This window comes from Moschus berezovskii, chromosome 22 (genome assembly GCF_049115385.1).
Source record: "Moschus berezovskii isolate FMDL1 chromosome 22, NW_MosBer_1.0, whole genome shotgun sequence".
In the NCBI taxonomy this organism is placed as follows: Eukaryota; Metazoa; Chordata; class Mammalia; order Artiodactyla; family Moschidae; genus Moschus; species Moschus berezovskii.
In genome coordinates, this window is record NC_142481.1 from 11083409 (window position 1) to 11098744 (window position 15336).

Below are 15336 nucleotides of genomic sequence, written 5' to 3' on the forward strand. Positions count from 1 at the left end.
GGTTGCCATTTCCTACTCCAACTTTTGGAGTTAGGGTTTGAATGTGTGAATTGAGAGGGTACACAAACATTTAGACCTGACAACTAAAGGCAGGACTGGATAGACTGGATATTAAACAAGTGGACCAAAGGGAAAAAAGTACAAAGGATACTGGGGTCCGTGGGATCAATAGACTATCGACTTAACCTTAGAAGATATGGTTGCATGAATATTACATTTCTAGTATGTGATAACACTGTTGTCATTTTACAGGTCCTACCTTGTAAAAAAAAGTCATGGCTTTTGAGAGATACAGGCAGAAACATTTTGAGTGAAGTATCATATCTCCACCTCACTTTCAAATTGCCCTCTATAAATGTCTATATAAAGAGAGAGGCAAGGGTGGGGTGAGAGGGAGGCTCAAGAGGGAGGGGATACATATATAGTTATGACTGATTCACATTGTTGTACAGCAAAAACCAACATAACATTGTAAAGCAATCATCCTCCAATTAAATAAAGAGAGAGGCATTGAGGGACAGGAGAAGGAAACATCTCACACGAGGAAGCTGGCACCAGGACGGGGAGCAGAAAAGGCATCCCTGAGGTGGGCTGAGGCCTCACAGGTAAAGGGGGTGACTGACTACGCCAAAGCCTGTGACTGTGTGGGTCACAACAAACTGCGGAAAATTCTGAAAGAGATGGGAATCCCAGACCACCTGACCTGCCTCCTGAGAAATCTGTATGCAGGTCAGGAAGCAACAGTTAGAACTGGACATGGAACAACAGACTGGTTCCAAATTGGGAAAAGAGTATGTCAAGGCTGTATATTGTCACCCTGCTTGTTTAATTTATATGCAGAGTACATCATGAGAACTGCTGGACTGGACGAAGCACAAGCTGGAATCAAGATTGCGGGGAGAAATATCAATAACCTCAGATATGCAGATGACACCACAATTATGGCAGAAAGTGAAGAAATAAAGAGCCTCTTGATGAAAGTGAAAGAGGAGAGTGAAAAAGTTGGCTTAAAACTCAACATTCAGAAAACTAAGATCATGGCATCTGGTCCCATCACTTCATGGCAAATAGATGGGGAAACAGTGAGAGACTATTTTGGGGGGCTCCTAAATCACCGCAGATGGTGATTGCAGCCATGAAATTAAAAGACGCTTGCTCCTTGGAAGGAAATTTATGACCAACCTAGACAGCATATTAAAAAGCAGAGACATTACTTTGCCATCTAGTCAAAGCTATGGTTTTACTAGTAGTCATGTATGGATGTGAGAATTGGCCTATAAAGAAAGCTGAGTGCCGAAGAATCGATGCTTTTGAATTGTGGTGTTGGAGAAGACTCTTGAGAGTCCCTTGACAGCAAAGAGATCCAACCAGTCCATCTTAAAGGAAATCAATCCTGAATATTCATTGGAAGGACTGATGCTGAAGCTGAAACTCCAATACTTTGGCCAACTGATGCGAAGAACTGACTCTGGAAAAGACCCTGATGCTGGGAAAGATTGAAGGCGGGAGGAGAAGGGGACGACAGAGGATGAGATGGTTGAATGGCATCACCAACTCAATGGACATGAGTTTGAGTAAACTCCATGAGTTAGTGATAGACAGGGAGGCCTGGCATGCTACAGTCCAAGGGCTCGCAAGGAGTCAGACATGACTGAGTGACTGAACTGAAGGCTGCAGGTGGAAAGCACTTCAGGCAGGAGGAACAGCAGTAGCGAAGGCCTGATGGCTGGATGGTGGGAAGTGAGAAGGCTGGGTGGGAGTGGGCAGCAGAAGCCAGACCAGGAAAGGCCTTAGAGGGACTTCCCTGGTGGTCTAGTGACTAAGACTCCACGTTCCCAATGCAGGAGGCCTGGGTTCCATCCCTGGTCGAGGAACTAGATCCGACATGCCACAACTAACATGGAAGATCCCACGTGCTGCAACTAAGACCTGGCACAGTTAAATAAATAAATCTTTTTTAAAAAAAGAAATCAGCAAAGGTCTTAAGAGGCCCTGGGGAGGATCCTCCCCAAGAGGATCTTGGGCCTCCTCCTGAGACAAAGGAGGATTCTGAGCAGGGGAGAGGAGCAGATTTGTAATTTACCAGCACCTCTCTGGCTGCCTCAATGAAGCAGGGAGGAAAATCTGGAGGGGACTGAGAGCTGGTCACCAGGGAGGAAGCTGGAGGTCAGGGAGAAGCTGGGCCTGGAACTGGCCCTAGTGGGATGGTGAGGACACAATTCAGGCTCCATGGACACTTGGGCAAAGATCCAGAAATATAAGAAGGCTCCGTATTGGAGAGGCATGGCCTCTCAGAGACAGTCATGGGTGCAACCCCCGAGGAAGGCAACTTGGCAACAACTGTCAAGTTGCCTTTGATGGGCAACCCTGCTTCCAGAAGTTTGGGACTTTATTTTACTTTTTTTTTTTTGCCATGCCATACAGTTTGCAGAATCCTAGTTCCCCAATAAGGGATTGAGCCTCGGGCCCTCAGGTATGAAAGCACAGAGTCCTAACCCCTGGACCACCAGAGAAGTCTCTATTATCATGCTTTGTAGAGAAGGCACAGAGGGACTGAGTAACCTGCCGGAGACAGCACAGCTAGCAGATGGTGGAAGCAGGATTCAAACTCAAGCACTCTGATTCTTACCAGAGGCCACACTGCCTTTACAGCAATGATAATTTTGATCAATACTGTCATATTGCCAGGAAGAAGGTCTTTCTTTGAAAACTCTTTAATGCCAAGTAACAGTTGGTGATAGACAAGGAGGCCTGGCGTGCTGTGATTCATGGGGTCGCAGAGAGTCGGACACGACTGAGCGACTGAACTGAACTGAACTGAACAGAACAGTGGTATCTGGAGAAGGAAATGGCAACCCACTCCAGTATTGCCTGGAGAATCCCATGGACAGAGGAGCCTGGCGGGCTACAGTCCATGGGGTTGCAGAGTTGGACATGACTGAGCACGACTAACACACACACAAACAACAGTGGTGTCATCCACCCCAACAGTAGCAACAACAATAATAATAACCACCATAGGGACTTCTCCCTTGGCACAGTGGATAAGAATCTGCCTGCCAATGCAGGGGACAGAGGTTCAGTCTCTGGTCCGAAAAGATCCCACATGTTGTGGAGCAACTGAATCCGAGGGCCTAGAGCCCCTGTTCTGCAAGAAGAGAGGCGACCGCAATGAGAAGCCCGCACCGCAACTACAGAGTAGCCCCCACGCTCGGCAACTAGGGAAAGCCCACAGCAAGGAAGACTCAGTGCAGCCAAAAATAAATAAATCGATGAAATTTCAAAAACAATCATCTTCATCATAAAAATGCACGAATAAAGCAATTGGCGCATGTGACTCTTGGGGGCAAGGAAATCGCGAGTCCCCACCCCACCCCCCGCCTCCCCCCACTCCCGGTGCCCATCCCCCTCTGCCCACCTCGATGGCCGGCAGCGTCTTGCTGGCTTCCGTGCTGCTCTCTCCGAGGATGCTGCCGGCCGAGCGGCCCTCGCACTCATAGCGGAAGCGCATGCCGCGCTGCTTGGGCTGCTCGGTGATGACCAGGTGCGGCCGCGGCCCGGCGCCCGGGGCCGGGGGCACCAGCCGGCCCAGGGTGCAGCCCCAGGGCGGCGGCGTGGCCGGGGGCGGGGGCGCCGCGGGGCCCAGGGTGACGGTGCTCAGGGAGGCCGCCCCGCGAGATACCAGGCGCGGCAGCCCCTCGCCCGGGCCGGGCTGTACCCCCTCCAAGCCGAAGCCATTCTCCTTGATGTACTCGTCGATGATCTCTGCGGGAGAAGCCAAAATTGGGGGTGAGGCTGATTCTTAAAAGAAAAGGCTCGTTTAATCCCCTGACTTTTGCCGCCCTCTCCATTTCCCGTCCATTCATTTCTTCAAGACAGATTTCTTGTGGGCTTCACACACACAGAGTAGGGGCTTCAGCTCTGAACACACAAAAAAGCCCCTGCCTTACTTCTCGCAAATAGACCCCCAGCATGCCCAGTTCCTAAGGCCCTCGGGGGTCAGCCCGGTTTCTCCTTCTCCTGCACCCTCATGTCCACTCGCCTCCAAACAGCTCCTGCACCCATGCCTCCGTCACCTCTCACCTGGATCAAGGTAAGACCAAGTCACAGGCACCCCTGCCTCCATCTTGCCCCATTTAATAACAACAAGAATAACAGCCACTCTGCCGAAGCTTCATCACCATCCAGTGATCAAGCTGGAAGGGTGCCATGTTTGTCAGCAGATCAGGATCCCACATCCGCTAGCTCCGATCCATGAACTTCTGCGTGTATGCTAAGTCGCTTCAGTCACTCTGACTCTGTGCGAGCCTATAGACTGTAGCCCGCTAGGCTCCTTGGTCCATGGGATTTCCCAGGCAAGAATAATGGAGTGGGTTGCCACTTTCTCCTCCAGGGGATCTTCCTGACCCAGGGATCGAACCCGCGTCTCTTGCATCTCCTGCATTGGCAGGAGGATTCTTTACCACTAGCACCACCTGGAACTCTCTCTCCTGCCTCTCCCTGGAATATACATGTATAACCCCACCACTTCTCCCACCCCTGCTGCCTCCTCCCTGGGCTGCCCTCCATCCTTGTCCATCTGATCACTGCTCCTGGTCCCCACCTCCCCTATTCCAGCCTATCCGCCACACACAGCCAGAGGGATCTGATATTACACCCTGTCCTCGTGCCACAGAAACCTCCAGTGGCTCCCATCTCCATACGAGTCAGTCAACACCTCCTCCATATAAAACTCTCCCCAGACTCCACTCATCTCAGGAAAACAAGGCAAAACCCACACCCCTGGCCTTGGCCACAGAATCCTGGCTGTCCTGGGCCTCTTGCCTTCCACTGCCCCCTCTCACCACATTCTGGTCTCTTTTCTGTTGCACCTACCAAGCCCGGCCCTCTTCAGGGTGTTGTACTGGTTCCTCCATCTGCCTGATCCCCTTATTTGAACCATGCTGGATCCTTCTCGTCCTTCCAGTCTCAGTTCACCTCTTCAGAAAGGCCCGATCTAATGTATTTTCCCCAGGCTCCTTCCTGTTTATCTCCTTCACAAGCCTTAGCCCGATCTAACATTATTTTGTTCTTTATTCCTTTTCCTTCGATCTCTGCCACTAGAGTATCAGCTCCAAGAGGGCAGAGGCTTCTGTTCGGGGCCGAATCCACAGCACGTGCTCCATATAGTACACTCAAGGAATGAACAACAGTTGTAGTAATAGTAACTAATATTAAAGGCAGCTGGCATAGGCTGAATTTTCACAAGCGCTGCTAAGTACCCCGGGAGCACATGACTTAAAATCCCCCAGCAGTCCCAGAAGTCACACTGTGACCTCCTCGCCAACAAGGAAGGCCAAGATCCCCCTCTGTGAGCACCTGGGACTCTTAAACCTCCCCCCCAGACTGCCCTGTGATACTTACCCAGTTCATCTGTGGAAGGAAGAGAAAGAGAAAGGTAAGAAAGGTGAGGTCCAGAAAGTGGTCAAGACTTTCATGTTTTAAGACAGACCCGCCCCCCAACCCCCTCCCCTCCTGGAACCCTTCCCTCTTCCTCCATCCTCCGAAATCCTGGGCTCCGACTCCCTGGGATGTTAAGCTCCAACCCCCATCTCTCGCTCCTGGCCTACTTTCCCTTCAGCTCCCAATGTTGGGGTCCTAGGGTTAGGCTACCCTCAAATGTCTCCCCTCAAAACATTTAGACCAGGGATTATGAAACATTGTTGAAAATCTGATGAAAAGCCAAGGGTTTTATCACCAGGGGAAAAAAAGGGACACCTAATATTCTAAACAAGGGAAATCCCTAGTGGTTTGGTCATTAGGACTCTGTGTTTTCACTACCAAGGGTTCAGGTTCAATCCCTGATTGGGGAACTAAGATCCCACAAGTTCTACAGCTCAGCCACACACACACACACACAAATTCTGAACAAAATGTTAGGGTGTATCCCTCCCTAAAGCCCACCCGAGGCCCCAAGATATCACTTGGGGAATGTGTCACATTCTGAAGCTCCAGGGAGGCTGATCCTCCACCCCCAAGCAACCACCTGCTCTGCATCCCATGCTGGTCCCCCAGCAGTGCCCACTGGGGATCCAGGATTCACCCTTTCTTCCTAAGGAGGGAATAACAGCAATGCTGGGGAAGCCCCTTATGACCTCCTCAGGAAAGCTCAGCCCTGGAAGGGACCATGGAGGATCGAAACCAACCTCCCACCATTCCACAGATGTAGAACAACGGGAGCCCTGAGGGAGCAAGCAAGCCTGGAGGGTCACACAGCCAGGGAGGGCCGGCAGGGTCCAGGTGCCCCATCCACGGTTGCCTGCGCTGGCGACTGGCGGCTGGATTATCGCCAAGCTGCTCAGCTGCCAGATCTGTCCTCCTCCTCCACTCTCTGGGAGTGGCTCCCGGCAGCCAGACCTTTGCTCCTTGGAAAGCAAGCAGTCTTATCTCATGTGATCTGTGAAGTTAGCAGGGTGAGGAAGACACCCCCACTTGGTAGATGGGAGAGAGGAGGGGGCATGCTGTCGATCAGTGGCAGGGCCAAAGTCAAGTCACTTCAACTTGGAAACACCTTCTCAGGCATCCGTGCTGGATGACCTGGGGCTCCAAAGATGACTTAGCCTGTGTCCGAGCCCTCAAGGAGCTCCCAGGCTGCGAGGGGAAACTGAGCCCCAGGCAACTTTGACTGAAGCTCTGGACTGCTTCCGTTCAAATCCTGGCTCTATTCCTTGCTATGTGCTAGTGAGGCCTTGAGCCCATTATTTAACTTATTATTTTTTTTAGTTTAGAATTTGGGATGTTTTAGTTGTGGCATGTGAACTCTTAGCTGTGACAATATAGGATCTAGTTCCCTGACCATGGGTGGAACCTGGACCCCCTGCATTGGGAGTGCAGAATCTTAGCCACTGGACCACCAGTGAAGTGAAAGTCACTCAGTCCTGTCTAACTCTTTGTGACCCCATGGACTATACAGTCCATGGAATCCTCTAGGCCAGAATACTGGAGTGGGTAGCCTTTTCCTTCTCCAGGGGAAGTCCCTTAACCTTTTTTTGTGCCTTGGTTTCTTCATCTATAAAATGGACATAATAATAATGCCCCTCTGGTGGGGCTGTTGTGAAAATTAAATGAGCTGATACACAGGAAGCACTTAGAACTGCCATAATAGTAGGTGATACATACATACAGGCTATTGTTGGGTAAGGCGTCAGAGACATTATTTTATGAATTTGGGAAAATTGCTTCTGCTCTCTAGGCCTCAGTTTGTCTGTCTATAAAATGGGAAGGCTGGAAGACATCATATCAGAGTATCAGGTGTAGAGTCACACAGATGTCAATTTGAATCCCAGCTGTCACTTGCTGGCTGTGTTGCCTTGGGCAAGTCGCCTAACTTCTCTTGAGCCTCCTTCTCTATAAAATGAACTCTGATATATCTCAGGCATTAGCATGAGGATTTAGAAGCACATTGGAAAATTGCTTAGTAAAGGGTCTGAACACTTCAAGTCCTTCATAAAGCTTAGTTATTAGTTTTTTAAAATTATTATTATCTAAAATCCTCTTTCAGTCAGGAAATGTTAAGGATTTCTCCTTATTCAGGGTCTGCTCAAATACCTCCCCCACGACCAGGGATGGCGGAGCCTGGTGGGCTGCCATCTATGGGGTCGCACAGAGTTGGACACGACTGAAGCGACTTAGCAGCAGCAGCAGCAGCAGCAGCAGCAGCCACCTCCTACATAAACTTGCCACCATTCAGGGGCAGCCACTTAAGCACACTTGAGCAGCTGTCTTTCTCACCACTTGCCTCAGTGCCTTTGCACAGAATGCCCTTCCTTCAGTTCTTTGTATGCCTCCTTCTCCACTTTCAGGTCCCCATTCAAATGTCACCTCCTAGATAGGTCTTCCCTGACTACTGTATCCAAGGTAAACCCCAGAACCCCCACTCCAGTCACTCCTAGTTAGGTGCCTTGGTTTTATCATTTTCATGACGCTCGTTAGGATTTCACATGACCTTGTATCACAGTGATCCCTATCAGTCTCCTGTAGACTGTGAGCACCAGAGGAGGAAGCACGTCTGCCCCTCCCCACCATACCCAGGGCCAGCATGTGTCTAGTCCATCAAAACGAGGGAAAATTTCCCTCCATCTCAGTTCTCCCATCCCCACCTTGCTATTTAGGTGTCACTGATCCCAAGATTTGTTTATAGCCTTTATCACATTTTACAGTTAATTCATGTGTACCTAGCTGCCTCCACATCTAGGTAGGGAGCACTACGAGGGCACATCCAGGGTTGTCTCAGTTAATGCTGAGTCCTCAGCACTGCCCAGCACAGGGCCATGTAAGGAATAGGCACTCAATATTTATTGAATGGATTATGGCAAAAATTACTCTTAATTGAAACTAAAGATCAAGGTCTTGGGTCAGAAAAGTCTCAGCCTTGTTCCTGCCCAGAAGCAGTGCTTGGCAGGACCTGTTTCCAGTGTAGCTCCCACCTTTCAGAATCTCCCACTCAGAGATCTGTTAGAGAACCCACAGGCCCTCCTCCACAGCCATGCCAGCACTTCTGGGGTCCATCCCAAGATTCTACCTCCAGAGAGAGGTTCAGACCCAGCCCTCAGGGGCCACTGAGTTTTCACGGTGACAGGATTCAATTCCTGACCTGCAAATTCCAGCACATTTATGAGAAAGGATGTTATCCTTTGGCCATGGTTCTGTATTTCCTTGGTCAGCGCTATACATTGGGTGTTTTTTTCTTTGCTGCATGACACATGGGATCTTAGTTGCTCAACCAAGGATCAAACCCATGCCCCCTGCAGTGGAAGTGTGGTGGTACAGTCTCAACCACTGTACCACCAGGGAAGTCCCATGAATTTTGGATGGCACCGAATGAGGGGCATTATAGACTAGTGGTTCTGAGCATCTCTTGAGAACTTGCTAGAAATGCACATTTCCAGAGCTCATCCTGGACCCACTGAATCAGAAATTCTGGAGGTGGAGCCCAAAGCTCTCTGGGTGATCCTTAAATGTGTGCCAGATATTGCTTTAATACTGTCATTGTTTTAATACTGGTACTGTTTAGTTGTATTCATTTCATTGACTCATCTTGGTCCCTCTAAAAGGGAGGCATTGATATTATGCCCATTTTACAGATGAGAAAAACTGAGGCCCAGAGAGGGGAAATGACTTGCAGACATTCACACAGTGAAGGGGTGGTGGCACCAGTATGTAATTATTACCCTCTGCACTATGATAGTGAATCTCTAAAGAGGACTCTTAGAAAGCGAGTAAGTGGTTAGTTATACTTGCCCAGCTCCTTATCACCTGGGAGGTAGGGGCATCTGGGGACCCCCATCTCAACGGGCAGGGAGGGACACAGGCTGAGGAAAGCTGAGGTGGACCTCCGCAAAACCCCCCAGACAGAGGCGTGCACAATGCCACCTCCGTAGGATTCCCTCTGCCCCGTCCTGAGCGTGCAGACGGGCAGCAACTGTGGAGGGCTGCTCACCCGTGGTCCTGGAAACGGCGAGAGAGAGCGAGGAGAGGTCAGCGGACCCTGCAGGGAAGGAGGCATATTTCAGGAGGTGATGCAGATGCGGCGGGAAAACCAGAGAATCTTCCAACTTCCACCCCGTTCCTCTTCTGGCACCGCCTCTTTGGGTCAGGCCCCTCACTCTTAGCTTGCCTGGTCTGGGCTTACTTCCTTAACTCGTGGACAGGTTCTCTACTTTCTCTCAGTCACCCCACCCTTCGTCACACTCAGACCCTGCTCCTTCTCTCTGCTAAGAAGGCTGAGAAGGGCCTGAAGGAGCCCTTATCAACCTCAGTTAGAAAAGCCCCCACCCCCTCCCTTATTTCAGGGTCAGACCCTACCCTTCACTTTTCCAGCGTCAAGCCAGTCCTCTTCTCCCTCTCAGACCCTGCCACTTCTCTCCTGAGACAAGCCCCACCTCCTCTTTCTTCTCTGAGTCAGACCCCACCCTCTTTTTTTCAGAACGGGCCCTCCCCCTTCTCTCTCTGCCAGAGTCAGGCCCCGCCCCGTCTCCCTATCCTAGTCTGTCCCCGCCCCCTTATCACGGTAAGCCCCGCCTCTTACTCTGAGTAGGCGAGAGCTTGCTTCCTTCTTTGAGTTAGGCCCCGCCCCCTTGTCGCACTAATCTCAGACCCCACCCCCTTCTGAGAACCAGGCCCCTCCTTTTTCTCCCTCTCAGCGTCTGGCCACGCCCAATCCCTCAGGAACGGCTTCCACTCCTCCTTCTCCGAGTCAGGCCCCGCCCCTCCCTTCTGTCGTCGGGTCCCGCCCCCTTCTTTGCCTCAGGGTCAGGCCCCGCCCCCTTCTCACTCTATAGTGGGACGCCTCTCTCTTACCTTGGACCGGACCCGGTCACCATCCTCTGCCTCCTTCCTTCCCTTTGACATAGTGTCCCCAGAACCCTCACACTCTCCCCGCAAAACCCCTGGACTCCTGTAGGAACTCCCAGACTACTCCGGGACCCCCAGAACTCCCGCGTCTCCAGTCCCGCCCCAGACTCCTCTCCTGATCCCTGGCCCCGCTTACCCAAGGGCCCGAGCTCCGGCGCAGCGGACGATCTGGCGACGCGGCGACTCGGCATGGCCCAACCAGTGGGGACTGACGGCCCGGAGGCCAGCCCAGACCAAAACACACACACGCGGGCGGGCAGAGCGGCCAGGTGGCACGGTCTGGCGGACGATCGCGGGTCGGGAGAGCGGCGCAGGGGCTGGGGCCTCAGGCCGGGCTGGACGCGCGGCGCCCGGGGCTGCGGGGGGCGCCGGGCCGGGCCGGGCGGGCGGCGGGCGGGGGCGGGGCGGCGGAATTCCCCGGCGCCACCGGCCTGCGCGTTCATTGGCCCGCACCCCGTCGTTACGTCACACCAGGGGAACGGGAAAACCCCCACGCGTCACGTGGCTTCGGGGGCGGGGCCGGCCGGGAAGAGGAGGCTGGGCGCACCGGAGGGGCCCGACCAGCGACGATGTCCATTACCCAGGCCGAGATCACTGAGTCCGCTTGGAGCCGCTACCTAACCTACCCATGTAGCAAATTAGGAAACCGAGACCTACCTCCCCAAGTCTGCCAACCGGCCTTGACCTGTTTCTCTGGCTGGAAGGGAAGCTTCGGGATCAGGAGGTTACCAGGGCTCCATAGCTGCCCTGATGATAAACTTTTCGAAACTTCCATGGTCTCTCTACACCTCAGTTCCTTCAGCTGAGTCAATCGTTGAAGATACTTAAACATTTAAAGCTAGGGTGTCAAGTCTAGGATTTGTCTGTTTTGTTCCTTGCTGTATCCCCTGCACCTAGAACAGCACCTGAAAAACAGTAGGTGCCCAATAAATGTTTACTGAATGGATGGATGTTTCATTCCTCCCCACAGCTCCCTTAGGTTTTCTAACAGCCCACAACACTTTCAGCTCAAAGGCTCAATAACTGTCTGGGAAAGATAACAGCATAGACCCCAGGTACATGAGTTGAGTGCCTGATCCCTGGGCTTACCTGGGGACCTCACCAATGCCTCACACCTTGCACCAGCATCAGAGAAAGGTGAGATAATTGGGACTAACGCAGAGAAGAGGAGATTGAGGCTCAAAGAGGGGCAGCCAGTTGACTAGATCATATGTCTAAACCTATTCATTAGGTCACAGCTTGGATACCAAGCACCCTCAGGTCACAGAGCCCAGGTTTGACATCCTGTGTCTGCTTGTGAAAATTTTGAGTATTCCATCTCTTCTCTTCATGGCCCACATGGACTCACTGATTCAGTCGACATACACTTATAGAGCACCTGCTGTGTGCCAGAGCCTGCACTGGGTACCAGGGCACCCAAGCCAGCCCTGGAACTGCTCATGGGAGGCAGGAGAGTCCACTGTAGTTCTCAAGGTGTGACCTTAAGCCTTCTCATGATATGAAGTCAGCTTAAGTTGGAGTACTGCTATAAAGCCAAATAGGGAGCAGACATTTTCTACAATGACTGGATAGCAAATTTGTTCTGCTTTAGGCTTTGAGGGCCAGACGTCTCAAAACTCCACTCTGCCATAGCACAAAAGCCGCCAAAGACCATACAGAAACAATGAGCATGACTGTGCTCTAATAAAATATTGTTATAGCTACTGCAATTTGAATTTTAACTTTCATGTGAAACAACATATTATTGAGATTTTTCTCCAACCACTTAAAACACGTCAAAATTACAGAAAAATTTGAAAATGCTGTTTTGGGCCTGCAGGCTGTAGTCTGCATATGACAAGGGCATTGCTAGAAAGGCTATGATTTGAAGGTTCAGAATCAGGCTGCCCAAGTTCCAATCCTAGGTCTCCCACTTACTAGGAGATCTTAGGAAACTGACTTCATCTCTCTGAGCCTCAGTTTCCCCTTCTGTAAAATGGGTCTAATAATGTGATGGTTGTGAGGATTAAATAGTAACAATAGTTGACACTTGTATAGAGCTCTTCCATGTGTTAGGTGCTGTTCTAGCACTTTATGTCACACTACTTTGTCAGACTTTGGACAAATTGATTTCTCTGAGTTTTCAGTTTTCTCATCTGCTTTTGTGAACTATGACTAATAAGAGTTATTGCACACAGGGGTAATAGTACCAGGCACTCTTCCAAAAGCTGGGGACACAGCAAGCAACACAATAGTAAAAAGCCCCTGCCATCATGGCACTGAAATCCAAGCCGGGGGGGAGACAGCTGGAAAAGAGATAAGCAAATACGTGTTTCATGGTGATGGTAGTATTCAGTTCAGTTCAGTTCAGTCGCTCAGTCGTGACTGACTCTTTGTGACCACATGAATCACAGCACTCCAGGCCTCCCTGTCCATCACCAACTCCTGGAGTTCACTCAAACTCATGTTCATCGAGTCGGTGATGCCATCCAGCCACCTCATTCTCTGTCGTCCCCTTCTCCTGCCCCCAATCCCTCCCAGCATCAGAGTCTTTTCCAGTGAGTCAACTCTTTGCATGAGGTGGCCAAAGTATTGGAGTTTCAGCTTTAGCATCAGTCCTTCCAATGAACACCCAGGATCGATCTCCTTTAGAGTGGACTGGTTGGATCTCCTTGCAGTCCAAGGGACTCTCAAGAGTCTTCTCAACACCACAGTTCAAAAGCATCAATTCCTCGGCGATCAGCTTTCTTCACAGTCCAACTCTCACATCCATACATGACCACTGGATTAAAGCAGGATACAAGGATTGAGTATGAGGGTAACATTTGGGTTTGGAAGTTCAGGGAGGGCCTGAGGTGATATCTGAGCAGATACCTAAAATGGTGACGGATCCATGTGGATGTCTAGGTTAAGAATGTTCAAGGCACAAGGAACGGCAAGTGGAAAGGCCCTGAGGTGGGGACACGCATAGCATGTTCAGAGAATAGCAAGGACGTGAGGGACCGCTGGGGAAGCAGTGGAGATGAGGCAAGAGCCGTGGTCTGCGAGGTGATGGGGCCATTCGGCACCGAAATTTAATGGAGAGAACCACATACAGCACTTAGACGAGAACTGGCCTCATGATAAAGAGTGTGGAATAGTGGCTCCTATGCGTGGGACCAGTTAGTCCACCTGCTTCCCTTCTGCCCCATGAAATGTCAGGGTTCACAGCACTTTGTTGGGTGAGTGACGGAAAGGACGCGTTGGAGCCCTCAGTTTGGGGCTCTGAGCCCCATGAGGGCAGGCCTGAGGTTGTTATGACCCCTACTGTGTGCACAGAACTACTCCCAGCTCAGAGCAGCATCCAGGGGAAGGGCTCAGGGAACATTTGCTGACCGACTGTATGTTAAGTCTCTCCACTGGTGTCTTCAAACAGGTCCCATCTAGGTCTTTACTTCTGGATGTGCGCCTGTGAGTCAGAATGGTGCAAACATGCACTCAGCAAACATTCAGTGACTCCTCTGTGCCATGGACACCGCAATGGCCAAGGCAGCTCTGAGACTCACAGGGCTCAGTCCAGGTGGTGGACACCACCTGTCCCCAGGTAGTGATGACCCTTAGCAGGCAGGGCTGGCATGTGGGACCAGGGAGCTGGTGGGGGGGGGCTGTCCCAGAGGTGGTCAGGAAGGGCTTCCTGGAGGAGGAGCGATGGAGCTACAACCTGGAGGATGCACAGAGTAAGATGAAGGGTTGTGTGCCTGGAGGCATGTCTCAGGTAAGGGAAGAGGGCCAGAGGGTAAGAGGTCACAGCTAGTTATAGCAAGGGAGATGAGGCTGTAAGGGTTAAGAACCCCCTCCCCACAAGTGTTCAGCACTGTTAGCAGCCTGGGCTCTTCTCCCAAGGGTACTGGGGAGTCATAGTAGGTTCTGAACAAGTGAGCAGGGTCAGGTTTGTGCTTCACAAAGCTCTGGCTGCTCAGGACTTTCCTGGTGGTCCAGTGGTTAAGACTCCACGCTCCCACAGCAGGGAGCATGGGTTTGATCCCACAGGCCACGCAGGGTAACAAAAAAAGAAACAAGAAAAGTTCTGGCTGGGATGAAGAGTGAACGGATGAGGGGAAGGGCAGGAGACCAGGGAGGAGGCTGAGTGGGGACCCCAGGGTGACGAGGAGCCTGGACCAGATGGTCTCAGTGGAAGCAGTGAGAACCCCAAGCAATTGTGGGGCACACTGACGGGTCTCGCCAAAGGCTACAGGATGAGGTTTTGGGGCTCTCTCCTAGGGCAGTGGGTGCGGGGACTGGCGCACAGCAGGAGGGAGTGGAGCAGCTGCCTGAGGGGTGGAGCCTGCAGCGTGTGCACACGTGCCTGTGAACACAGGTGGGTCTCTGTACACACCTCCTGGATGCCCTGCCTGGCTCTGTAGGGCACCATGGCAGAGGTTCTCAGCCCCAGGGCTCCACTCCTGTAAGTACTGATGAGAACACCCATGCAAATAAACAAAAAGGAAACCTGGGAACGTGGGGCGCCAACTCCTGGGAGTACAGGACACCCAGGGGCCTCAGTCCCCTCACCTACAAAGTGGGTGAACCAGTACCCAGTCTGTCGGGAAGGCAGGCACACCACACACCAAGACTCTAGCTGGGTCCTTGGCACAGGCAGCCCTGGGGGTGCTGATGGCACCTCAACAATTATGGGTGCCACAGCCTGGCACTGTTCTGAGCTGGGATTCACCCTCAGGGTCCCCCTGGAGACGAGCTCTTAAGCCCAGAAGCAAGGTCGGGCAGCCAGGGTCCCAGGACCATGGACTGAGGGAGGCTGACTCGACTCTCGGGGTGCGAGGTCCGCCCTCCCGCCCTGCCAGGCCGCCTGAGGCCAGGAGATAATCAGCGGGCAAGGTGAGGCTTTGACACAGCTTTGTGGCTAGGAGTGCTGGTGCGGTGAGGTCACGGCAGGCAGCTTCCCCGTCTGTGAGATGGGATACTTCT

The 15336-nt window shown here is 51.9% G+C and overlaps 1 protein-coding gene across 2 annotated transcripts in view; it reads right to left on the reverse strand.

Moving 5' to 3' along the window:
• RELB (RELB proto-oncogene, NF-kB subunit) overlaps positions 1-10790 on the reverse strand; it is a 30777-nt gene extending 19987 nt beyond the window's left edge. Inside the window, exons 1-3 of one of the 2 annotated variants that reach the window (XM_055411908.2) lie at positions 10529-10790; positions 9479-9526; positions 3419-3765 (exon numbers count right to left, since the gene is read on the reverse strand). In XM_055411908.2, coding sequence (XP_055267883.1) covers positions 3419-3765; positions 9479-9526; positions 10529-10583 — 450 coding nt within the window. In that variant the 5' untranslated portion in view covers positions 10584-10790. Of the gene's footprint in view, positions 1-3418; positions 3766-4875; positions 5388-9478; positions 9527-10528 lie in introns of those variants that run through there. The other variant, XM_055411907.2, reaches the window with a different exon arrangement.
• Between the last annotated feature and the right edge of the window lie 4546 nt (positions 10791-15336).